This window comes from Zootoca vivipara, chromosome 5 (assembly GCF_963506605.1).
Source record: "Zootoca vivipara chromosome 5, rZooViv1.1, whole genome shotgun sequence".
Lineage (NCBI taxonomy): Eukaryota > Metazoa > Chordata > Lepidosauria > Squamata > Lacertidae > Zootoca > Zootoca vivipara.
Genome location: NC_083280.1, coordinates 51,139,817 through 51,152,170, shown reverse-complemented (window position 1 = coordinate 51,152,170; position 12,354 = coordinate 51,139,817). Strand labels below are relative to the sequence as shown.

General features: G+C 43.3%; 1 protein-coding gene across 3 annotated transcripts in view; it reads right to left on the bottom strand.

The window, feature by feature from the left end:
* The window catches only part of ATRNL1 (attractin like 1), a 516,702-nt gene extending 512,864 nt beyond the window's left edge, over positions 1 to 3,838 (bottom strand). Inside the window, exon 1 of one of the 3 annotated variants that reach the window (XM_060274774.1) lies at positions 2,074 to 3,838. In XM_060274774.1, coding sequence (XP_060130757.1) covers positions 2,074 to 2,378 — 305 coding nt within the window. In that variant the 5' untranslated portion in view covers positions 2,379 to 3,838. The remainder of the gene's footprint in view (positions 1 to 2,073) is intronic. The other 2 variants (XM_060274775.1, XM_035132933.2) reach the window with 2 other exon arrangements.
* Between the last annotated feature and the right edge of the window lie 8,516 nt (positions 3,839 to 12,354).

Below are 12,354 nucleotides of genomic sequence, written 5' to 3'. Positions count from 1 at the left end.
TATCTAAACATCTTTTTCAATTCATTATACAACATCTCCCAAAATCTTTTTACCTTGTCGCATGTCCACCACATATGATAAAATTCACCATCTCTCTCTTTGCATTTCCAGCAAATTTTGTCACTCATTCTATACATTTTAGCTAATTTAACTGGTGTTAAATACCATCTATACATCAACTTATACACATTTTCTTTCAAGGCAGTACATGCTGTAAATCTTAAAGTTTGATTCCATAATTTCAACCACATGTCATATTCAATATTATGCCCAAAATCCTTTGCCCACTTAATCATCACTTCTTTTGTCAACTCATCTTTTGTGTACCACTCTAACAGCAAATTATACATTTTTGACAGAAGCTTTGTTTTGCCTTCTAGCACTTCTATTTGAAATTTGGACCTTTTGTCCTCAAAACCTATTTTCCTATCTTCCCTAAGAACATCATTTATTTGATGGTATTGTATCCATCCTGTTAAAACTCCTTTAATTTCTTCATAGGGTTTAAGTCTCCATCCTTTATCAGTCCTTGTCAAGATTTCCTCCTCCGTGGCCCATTTATCCACTTGCACTTTGATGTGATTTCAAACTGCTAGGTGGGCAGGAGCTGGGACTGAGCAACAGGAGCTCACCCCGTAACGGGGATTCGAACCGCAGACCTTCTGATTGGCAAGCCCTAGGCTCTGTGGTTTAGACCACAGCGCCACCCACATACTAAACAACCAAGAAAATCCCCCTATTATAGTGTCATTACTGGAGGTACTGATTATTGTAGACATTAGTTGAGGCATACATTATCATCTGGAAATTTTACTTGCCTTAAATTATCAGAGACTAAGACTAATGTATAAAATAGCATGCAGTTGACACTCAGATAAAATTAACTGTTTTGAAGGAATCACTTTCTGAGTGGAACTACATAGTGAGAAAAACTTATTTAGTGGATTATTACATAACAAACAAGATCTTGGTCATCAAAATATGAACTTGCTTAAGTCACCACTTTCACTCTTACTCCATTAAAAAGTTGATGTTTTTTCCCCATTTTCTGCAGAATGTTTCTTTGTCAAGCTAGTAGCTCACCACGTACATCAATAAAAATGAGCATGAGCAAGAAACTGTACTCCTGTAAAATATGGATTATAGCCAGTTCTCTTATCAGATGAGCTGTTTTAATGTCTGGTTTTCCCAGCTGCCCAGAAATTGTGTGTGTAAATACACACATGTTGCCTTATTAACACCTAGCTATTAAAGTTATCTTAAATTATAAATCTAAATTAAGTGCACAAAGTTAAATATTGATTCCCACTTTTACACACTGCACAAAAAGAAAGCATGCAGAAGCAAATGAACCTCCACAAGGTAACAGCTCAGATCAGTAGCAGAAGTGGGATCAAATCCTTACATTACTAACCTTTACTCCATAACTCTAGCCACTAAACCGCACAGGCTCCTCTTTTTAAGCATGTTTCATATAAATGAACAAGCTACTACAATTTATATCCACAGCACACAGTCCTTAGTGTGCACCACCACACATCAAAACCACTATTCTCAATCCTCTTTTGCTGTCTATGACTCACTCATTCAGCTTTAACAGATGAGGTTTCTCAAATTATTGGGGATTACTATAACCTCCTTCAGAGAAAGCTGGCTAGTTCGATAATGAGTGAAACGCATTTAAACAGGGTTAGGTGTAGATTAATATACAGTACTGTATTACATCTTTGTGAGAGAACTTGGATGAACAGTGTTGGGAGAGAGGAACATTAAATGGAATAAAAACCTTTGCTTTGAGGCAAAGACCTTAACAAGAATTAACTTTTTCTCTCTTTTTTCGTTCACAGGAATGATACCAGGGAGATAGAATTATTGCTCTCATGCAAAGGAAAAGTCCCTATCAGATTCCTCCTTGTCCTCTCATTAAAATCAAGCACAAGAATCTAGGGATTCTTGGCAGACGGCTTTAGTTTTTATACTTCTGCAAAGACACTTTGGGTATAAAACAGAACAGCAGGAAAAGGAAAAGGGGGGCGGGGGGAAAGAGTATGATCAGAAGATGGTGACACTTACTTGAACCTGCCTTGGCAGTGCTGGCACTGGTCTCCTACCCAGCCTTGGTCACAGATGCAGGTAGAATTCAGACATCGGCCTGAGAAGCAGGAGGTCCTCTCGCAAGGCTTCGACTGGGAGACTTGGGCATACAGCACCAGGTACAGTAATCCATAGAAAAGCAGCCAATTGTGCATATCCAGAAGGGTGGCGAAGCAGCAGGAGGAGCAAGAAAAAGGTCTCCAGGCACCAGAGATCACAGGAGGGCCTCCTATCCTGCGCAGGACTTTCCCCAAAGGATCCAGCATCTTTGCCACAGAGCACATCCGCAAGAGCCGGGACCGGGTGCGCAGAGGGAGGAGGGCGGGCCGGGAAGCGAGATTAACCCAGTTCCTTGTGCAGGTCTGACGACGGGGAAAACAAGCCCCGCCGATCCAGGAACATCACCCAGGTCAGGGAGAGAGCGAGTTGAACGCAGGGATGAGGAGGAGCAGAGACTGCGCGCCCCCTCCTCAAAAAAAAAAAAAAAAAAAGCACAAGAGACCGATGGGGAAAATGTGTACTGAAGAGAACTGGTTAATTCGGTCTATAGTGCAAAATAGGGGAGACTGCCAAGCCCTGCTTCCCTCTCCGTCTGTCCACAGGCTCCTCACAGCACCTCCCGTTTATCCCTCAGGTGAAACGACGCCACCAGCAGCAGCAACAACCTTCCCGCCTCTTCTTCCTCGTCGTCCTCAGGGCTCATTGCCTCCGTCTTCCATGGACTCCTTCCTGACCTTGTTCCTACCCCTCACGACATGTCCCCGTTCAACCCACCCAGGGTAACGCTGCTGCTGCTCTTCCACCGCCGGCCGGCCGCCCCCAATATATATATATATCTCCCTCTCTCCGCACCCACCCCCTTTCTCAGACTCCTTTGTAGCTCGCCCTCTTTAAGCAGCAACAGCCGGGCAAGGACGGCGGTGGAAGGGATGCTTCTTCCTCCCACAGGCGGGCGGCTGAGAGAAGCGCCCTCAGGATGCCCTCAGAGCCTCCCGCCCCAAGTGGGCCCGAGTTCCTCACCCGTCCCCGCCGAGATGGGGCGAGGGGCGCGCGCGCGCTTAGTTAAAAGCCCTCTCCTCCTGTCCCAGCTGACAGTTTGGAAGCAGCCATTTTTAAAAGGCTAATTGGTAATCTGCTTTTTCCGAGGCGGGCGGCTCGCTGGGGCTGAATCCCTTCTCTTCCACCTACCCCCCCCCTGCTCCCGCTCCGCCGGGTCTGTGGAGAGCCGTCCCTCTCTCTGGACTGCCAGGCCCCGCCTCAGCCTGCGCGGGAGAAAGCAGGAATTCCCCGCGGCTCCGTCCCCGCCGCTTCAGGCCACTCGTTGCTGAAGCAACTGCGCCGAGAAAGGGTTTGGGGAGCTCCGAGCCCCGTTCCCAGCTGGAAGTGAAGGGGAAGAGGAGGCGCAGAGGCTTCTGCTGGCGGCGGATTCCCTCCCTCTCTCCTCCCCCCCCCCGGCCCTCTCCGAAAGTTCCTGTCCCAGCCGCCCCAGAAGGAAGCCTCAGGAAAGGCAGGAGCGTCACCCCGCCGCCTTTTGGAGGCAGCAGAAAGGATTGCAACGCCGTGTTGTTGTATCTGTTTCCCCTCCTGCTGCTGCTGCCGTAGCTGCTTCAGCCTCCCCTACAGCTTTGCAGGGGAGTCGTGCCGAGAAACTACCACACAAAGAAGAGCTGAGCATGTGCAGCAGCGAAGCCCCCTTAAAGGCGCAGCGCATTGCTCCATTGCATCACTTTGGAGCGTGACACGAGAGGAGAGGAGAGAGAAAGAGAAACCGCTACTTGGTCGGGAGGGGGGCGGGAGCCGCCGCCGCCGCCACCACCGCTTTTCCACATGGAAGATCGGAAGAGCGTGTCATCTTTTCCAACAAGGGAGAAAACAAGTTCCTGAACTTCTCATACGCAGGCACACAAGGAGGGGGGGGGGATAGAGAGACAGACAGACAAGGCTGGGAGCTTTCTCAGAAATATTTTGCCAGCGCAGTGACTCAGGGTAATAAAATTAAAACAAAAACAGGATGAGAAACAGCAGCACGAGAATTATTATTATTATTAGTCTGGTTGACTTGAGTGCATTTTGCATCTATTCCCCCTCCCCCCCCCCGGTACTGCTCCCATGCCTTCAACAGCTGCATTCAATGGGTGGAGTTTGCACACGTCATTGCTACATCTTCATGTCAGGGTAGGCTTCAACTCTTGAATGTCTACCTGCTGTGAAGATGCTACATGAAGGCACAGTAGCCACTCCACAAAAGGAGAACAGTTCTAGGATCTCTTGCCGTTCTTTTTCTGATCTATCATAACCTGGGTAATAACTTTTAAATCAAACATTCAGCATTCAGGTTACATACAATGGATATTTCACATGCAAGAAAACCACCAGAGTTCTTTCAAGAGCTACACACACACTTTTAAAACTACACTCTCAGAAGTTACAAACATTTTTACTGTAAACAAAGGCAGGATATAAGCATTTGTATATACAGTTCAAGCATTTTGATATTTGGTGACTGAGCACCTTTTAAATACTGTTCTAAAACGTATTTTCTACTGATTTCTTTTGACACTTCAACAATCTGCATATCAGCAGGCAGATGTTTGCAGGGATTTCCTGGTCAAATGTAAACCGTATTAAATCTTGCGTACACTTACCTGAGAATGGGACCTGAATTAGATAATGAATTCATTATAGGTGATTTTAAATTGCTAAAGAGTGACAAGTTTGTAAGTTAATACTGGCTTGCGTTTCCCTGGGCCGTGGTCATCTTTCAAGAAATAGCTGACAACTGTCCTCTTGAATTAAACCCCCCCCCCCAATAATGTGCCTGCTTAGTACTGTACACATGCTAGGGTGCCTGCCCAACCTACACTGAGTAAGGAGAAGACCTTTTACAAGTGTGCTCAGAAAATGCAGAGGTAGCATGTAGATGAATGGAGACTGAGAACTCTGCTTCTCTTTCCAAGAGTGAACTGTCTTGATGTGAGAAGGGAAAATATCAATTTTAAGAATGGTATTTATGGTCAGGAGTAATCAGCCACTTGCACCAGAGTAGCCTGCATTCAGATTGTTGGTTTGAGGGGGGAAATGGTTCAGGTGGATGGGAAGGAGTGTGTATCTTTCTCGTGCTATTAAACAGGAATCGTTGTAAATGGCTGCAGAGTGCCAATTCATTTAGAGTCAAAATGGGGCCACCAATGAACAAGAAATTTAGGCAAACTGGGGAAACCCCAAGGTATGCAGAAGTATGTTACCTCAAAAAATGACCTCAGAAAGAGGCAAGCCCCCACCCATCAAACCCAGTTAGACTTACCTCTGAGTGGACTTGCATAGGACTGAAAGTGTTAATCTGAGGTAGCCATGGTGAAAATGAAGCAGAACTGTATTCTAGATTAGTTAATTGATAACACTTGTGTCTGGCTCCACCAGCAACTTCTGGCCCTCAGCAGAATTCTGAGAGAATGCAGCCCTCGAAAGAAAGAAAATTGTTCTGTATGCTATGCACCCTTACCAGGGGGTAGATCTCATTGATCTCAGTCGACCCAAGTTAATGCATGCAGACTTCTTGGTTAACTAGTGCAAGATTGAGCTTTAAAACTTGGGTCTAATAGATTAACAGTGCAATCCTAAGCATCAGTGGGACTTAACTTCCATATAATTGTGCCTCAGGCTGCAGTGGAATCTCCACTTACATGGGAGTAAGTTCCATTAACTCAGTGGGACTTCTCAGAAGATTTGCTTTGGGTTGCAAATATTCAATTTTCATAGAGTACTGTATACCTAAAAATGTCTCAGCACATTGTCATGGTGATTCAGTCCACCTAGTAATAATTTTACACCTTTGAAAAATACTGTTATCATTTGGCAATTAAATACTGTTATCATTTGACTTATACTTTTGGGGCTGAGGAAAATTATTCAGTCCTGTACTGCTGTGTTTCTTAATTGTTCTAAATAAAACCTGATTGAGTCCACTGAATAACTTATCTGTTGCTAAAAAGTGATGTGAAACCAGTGACTCTGTTAATTTAAGATTATATATTGAACTACAAATGAGCTCGACAAATGAGCTTTTCATTTCATACCACATTAAGCAATCTGTGCTCACACCTACAAGCATAGAGGCAAGTTTCAAACCACTTCTTAAAAATCCATTTTATGGAGAGGGTTTTTGTGGCTTTTTCTTCTTCTTTCTAGTTAGAAAAAGGCAGCCAAACTTTTAAAACTACCAAGTAAAGGTAATTTGGAAAGATAAGTCCTCTGTCAGTGGAGAGCTCTGTTTAACGTTGCAAAGGGCCAGTGCTGCAATGCTGTAGCAATCAATGTCTGTGCATCAGGTTCTTTACTGAAGGAGCAAATTATAGGAGGGGGAGGGGGAGCCAGTGAAATGAGAAAAATAGAGGATTCAGAAGTGCTAAATAAGTGGGTGAGGACAAAGGATCACACCCTCTTACTTTTCAGAATCCTTATATACATATAAAATCAAGCAAATGTATCCACCCCTTTTAATAAAATTCAGGGTCAATAAAGTTTTATTACTACATTTGTATCTCACCTTTCTTCCAAGGAGCTCAAGATGGCATACATGGTTCTTTGTTTATTCAGTCCAACAGTAATAGATATCATGATAATTTTTAATAATTTTTACATTTATGTAGCAATGCAAAACTATGTATTAAACTAATAAATAGTAATGAAAGAATCATAATAGGGAAAGTATATGAAGAAAGAAAGAAAAGTGAAGGAAGAAAATGGTATCTTAAATCTAACCTGAAACAGATTATACTCTGTCCTGTGCATTTTTGCTTCAGTATTGAATGAAAAGGCTCCCAATAAATACATTGTTTTGCTGTTTTCCTTATCTAATTCTCATATTAGGGTGCAAATCTAACCCACCTACCCCATTGATGGGACTTTATGGAGCAGTGGGGCAACCATGGCATTCACAGCTGCTCACAAGTAGAAGACGGGGGACCAGTAAGACGCTGCAGCAGCCTGAAGCCAATGTAGTTTTCAGACATGGATTAGGTCCCTTGTCATTGCACAACAGCAGTGAAACCAGCTTGGGATCCAATGGCTCTCGACTGGCTCAGCCCGAGCACCTCCACAATGCCCTGCTTTGAGGCTTTCTGCTGGCTGCCTCTGAGGAGGATCCTGATAGTGACCTCCTGCCATTTAACTCCTGGCAGGAAGCTAGCTTAGTCAGGACAGCTGAGCGTCTCCACTCTTTGATTGAGTGAATACCCCAAACTTTAAGACACCAGTCATTTATGGAGAGCAGCATTACCTTTTTCCAGTTCTGAGTGATAGTCAGTTGGGCTGCTATTAAGAAATAAGTTACCATTTCCACATCTTCAGCTAGCACTGAGCCCAGGTCATTACCTAGATATTTTTTGTTTTTAATTACCATACCATCACAACACATACCCAAAGCTGCTTAAGATAGGGAAGTCCAAAATACTATATAAATTTGCTCTGGCACAACAACCATTTTGTGTTATGTCACGCACACATAGCAGCCAATTTAAAAGAATTCAAAATGTGCCTCCTAGCTCAAAAAAGTTGGTGACAACCCAAGCAATCAGCCAACTAAATTTCTCTCTAGTACACAATACTTCTTTACAGGTAAACTATAGGAATTGTAACTCTGTGAGGGGAATAGAGGTGTCCTAACAACTCTCAGAACACTTAGTTTCCGAAATTCTTTACAGGAAGCCACATAATTTTTGTGCTTTAAATGTATAACTTAGATGTGGCCTTAGTCTGTGGGAATTTTACCCTAGCATCAAACTGGGGAAGGGGATTTGTAGTGACAACTATTTAGAGAGAGATCAAATGCAGTAGAAGCATAAGCAGTAGGAGAGCAAGAATATAAATCCTTCTAAATTTTTATTTTATCTTCCATATATTTTTCTTTCAGATCTCCTGCTTCTATATGAGCAACTCTACCAGTTTAAGTAGGGTTTTAATCATGATAAGCAGTTTCAATGAAAGCCGAATGAACTATTTAAACAGAGGATTTGTTGTTGTACAATCATGGAATGCTAATGCAAATGAAGGAACAGTAACTTCTGCTATTTATTCAATTTGCATCTTTGCATATATATTGTATAACCACCATGCAATAAATGAAAAGAGCTGTAATTGTAATTATATTGAGATAACTAGTCTATTTTATTGAAATTCTTATTATCCTTATTAAATTTCATTTTTCATGCACATTGTTATGAGCTGGGGTGTTAAACTGTATGTCACACCCTTCTAATCCCTGGATCCAGCAAGTGTTAAAATCTAATCAAGGCTTCTAAATTTTGAAATAGCCAGACTAGGCTCCTGGTGAGGTTTAAGGAAAACAAAGAAAGGGGCTCTGTGGGAGATGACAAATAGGTGTGGCCCCTCCCTCAACTCACAGATAGTGAGAAAGACAAAAGCCAGAGTTTAGAGTTGAAAGGGGTGAGGGATCTGACCTAGGAAGGAAAGCAGCAAACTAAAGAGAGAGCAGTGTTTGATTTCTGCTTGACTCCAGTGCTGCAACTATGTGGGATGTAAGGCTCTTTTGGGGGCGCTGTGAACCCCTCCGTCGTAGGCTCAGGTTGTATGTGTAAATAAACCATATGTGTAAACAAACCATTTATCATAAAGACACCACAGTCTCCGCTGTACCTCATTCCCACAAGGAGACATGAACCCTGAGTAAATTGCCTGGAGACCCTGGAAACTCGCATCACGTGGAGATTGGGGTGGTGTGCAACAATATGTGCACAGCAAGACTGAAATCCATGCAGTACACACATATGAATGCAAATGAAGCAACATGAAACTTTTTACTATTCTGTGTCACATAAAATCATTAGGGATGTCAGAATCCTAGGTTGTGTGGGATTTGTAAATGCCAACGTGGTTCAAATATGCTAATTTAATGATGAACTTTACTGTCAGCTGAAGTTGTATGGTATGCCATGTCTGAATGAAGGCAAATCTGTCAGTTTGTTATCTTCACTTGTCGAACTCTTAAGCGATCCCCCTTCTCCCTGAATGTGGTATTTCACATCCTGAATGCTTTCTTTCTTAAGATATCAACACAACAACCATTTGCCTTTCTCAAAAATGGCTTACATCGTTAATAGAATTCTCTACAGAAGCCAAACTAAGCATGAATGGCTTTACAGTATTCAGAGAAAAACATTTTTAGCGATCCGGGACTGAGGAGAGATATGCTTTTCAAATTAGATAATATTGATATGTATTGGGGGGGGGGGGTATTAGAAAATAAAATTATAAAAACCCTTCCAAGGCTGTGCTTCCAGTATAATAAGACAATAGAGCTGCAGATCAGCTTTCAGAAGCACAAAGGTATAAAATATTCACTCAAGAAGAGCCTATGGATTCCTTATTTGAAGATGAAAGAAGGTACAGATAGACCCAATTTAGGTTGCAAACATACCGTCTTTCCCCTTTTTTAAGACACCGTCTTATAACTTTTTTTCCTCAAAAAAACCACAGGGTGGCTTACTTTCGGTGGGATGTCTTATTTTTTTATTACCAGTACGGTTTTTACGGCTCAGGGTGCTGCTGGGCTCTCTTGAGTGCTTGGCGCTGCAGCAGCCACTGGTTCCGGGTGGCGGGGCAGCAGGCATCCTAGGCCGGGCCAGGCAGAGGCCGCTGGCTCAGGCGCTCTGCCTGCCGCTGCAGGGCGCTCCAAGCTCCTTGGCCAGGCCAGGCAAGGAAGAAGCAGTGAGCCCAGCGGTGGCGACAAGCACAGAAGCGGCAGGGCGGCGATGGACGAGAAGGCGGAGCGTGGGGATGCATCCAGCAAGGCGGGAGCGCGATCAGCTGTTAAGTGGAGCTCTTGGAGCGCCACTTCAGAGCTGATCGCGCTCCTGCAGTGCCAGCTGCATGGAGTGACTCTGTGAGTGGACTCTGTGAGTATGGCTTATTTTGGGGGTATGTCTTATATTTCTCAAATGCTTAAAAACCCTGCCATGGCTTACTTTCTGACTACGTATTAAAAAAGGGGAAACAGGGTATACACACATAGACTGCTATCCCAGCCCTTATTACCTGGGGTTAAGCACAACAGAATTCAACAGGACTTCAATATGGTTAGGATTGTATTGTGACTTGCGAGTAATAAAACACATTGAACTCAATGGAAACTCACTTTTGAGGAGACGTGACTTGGATTAAGCTGTTGCATAGCAATCCTAACCCCCTCCCCCCACTGGAAGGTTGTTAATGGCTGGTGGGTGGCAGTTTAGGTTTCTCCCCCAAATCCTCCATCAGTGGGCATGATCACTGCTACTGGGGTAGGGCATCCTGTTGCTTTTGGAAGCAAGCTAGGTAAAGTTGTCCAGGTCTTCCCTTGTCTTGCTCAGACAAAAATACAATTAAAAACCAGTATGAATATTTAATGTGGGGATGCTGCAGACCCCCTGAATGAATGAAGCTTGTAGACCACTGGTGGTCCATGGATCACTGTTTGGGAACGCCTGTTGTGGAGTAAGCTGCTGCACAACAGCTGGAAGCAGCCAAGTAATTAGGCTGCTAGCAGTAAAGAATGGACTGTCACCAAAGTTATCCAGAAAAAGGAATATAAGATTTCCATGCAATCCATGTCATGGGTGGGCTTTGTTGCTTGTGGGCCTGAAGAACACAACATGAAATTCAACTCTTGCTACTGTTGTTATTATATTCTTATTATGTGGTGTAAGCAGGAAAGCAAAGGTGATAAAATGGGTCTGAAGCAAGATTGGCAGTACTGTGTCTAGCCACCTGGAAAGGTAGGTTAAAATCAAGAAATAGCCTGTCTCAGCAGAGAAATGCCATGACATTAATTTTACCACATATTCACAGAAAACTCTGACATGCTTGAAGGTTTGCCTCAGAAACTGGAATGTTTCCAAGTGCAGGGTTTTGACTTGAGAGGGAAAGGAACATTTATAAAATTCCCTCATCAATTTCCCCACACAAAATTGCAACGTGTTTGCTTTCACATGGAACTCTAAAGTATTGTGTTCTATTTATGTATATATTTCAACCCTCATCACAAGGGATCCCCAAGACAAATCACAACAATATTTTAAAAAACCGATAAAATGCAAGTGAAACATATCAACAACACCTCCATCTATCATATCCATTCCCAAAGATTAAAAAAGCCTGTAAAAAAAAGTCTGGAGGAAAAGGGGTGCGATTTCCACTGGCTGTCACTGGAAAACAGACAGGAGGCACCAGTTGGGGAGAGTGCCATTGCAGAGAAGGTCCTCTGTGGGTCACACATCACTTGATCTCAGCTCCTGTTGTACCATCAGAAGGGCTTCCCCAAATGACTTCCAAATCCAGGTAGGGCAATATGAGGAGAAGTGCTCTTTCAGGGTTCTATGCTATTGAGGGCTTTACAGGTATATGTCAAAACTAACACCTCAATTTGGACCTGACAGCCACCGCAGATCTTTCAACACTGGTGTTATATGGTCCCATGCAGACATACCAGTTAGCACTTTGGTTGCTGCTTTTTGCACCAGCTGCAGTCCCCCGATCAATGGCTTCAAGTTACAAGAGATTCCAATTAAACAACAGGAAGAACTTTCTGACAGTTCAACAGTGGAACAGAGTCCCTTGGAAGGTGGTGGACGCTCCTTTCTTAGATGTTTTAAAGCAGAGGTTGGATGGCCATCTCTTATTCTTTCTTTTCTGCAAAACTGGCTGCAGGTATGTATTAGTTCGACTCTTCTAATATGCCAGTGTGAGAATGCACAACATGTAAAGTTGTAATGTCTAAAATGGATGGGTGGTATTTACCTATTTATAGCTAGCTGATTGCATTAATCAGATTTGTATCACGCTCTTCTTCCCTGCATTGCAGAATGGCATATATAGGGCTTGGATAATCCTCACAACAGCCATGTGAGGTAGATTAAGCTAAGAGATTGACTGGCCCAAGCACCCAGTAACTTTATTGCTGAACAGGGATTCAGAGACAGATCTTCATGATCACTAAATATCAACTATGAATTTAGAGACAGTTTGTTTACCTGTAGTCATTTTCCTAGCAAAAAGATGTAAATGTGGGAACCTTCTGCCTATTGCTATTATGTATGTTCTTGCATATATTTTTGAGCTTTAGGGACTCTTATCTACCAAGCAAAAGATGGGTATTTAAAACACATTAACACTTGATTGAACATTGGATGGGAGCCAAACAAATCCTGGATTTGAAAGAATGTGCTGTCTCAGCTTCTTGAAGAGCATAATGGATAGGCAACCTCT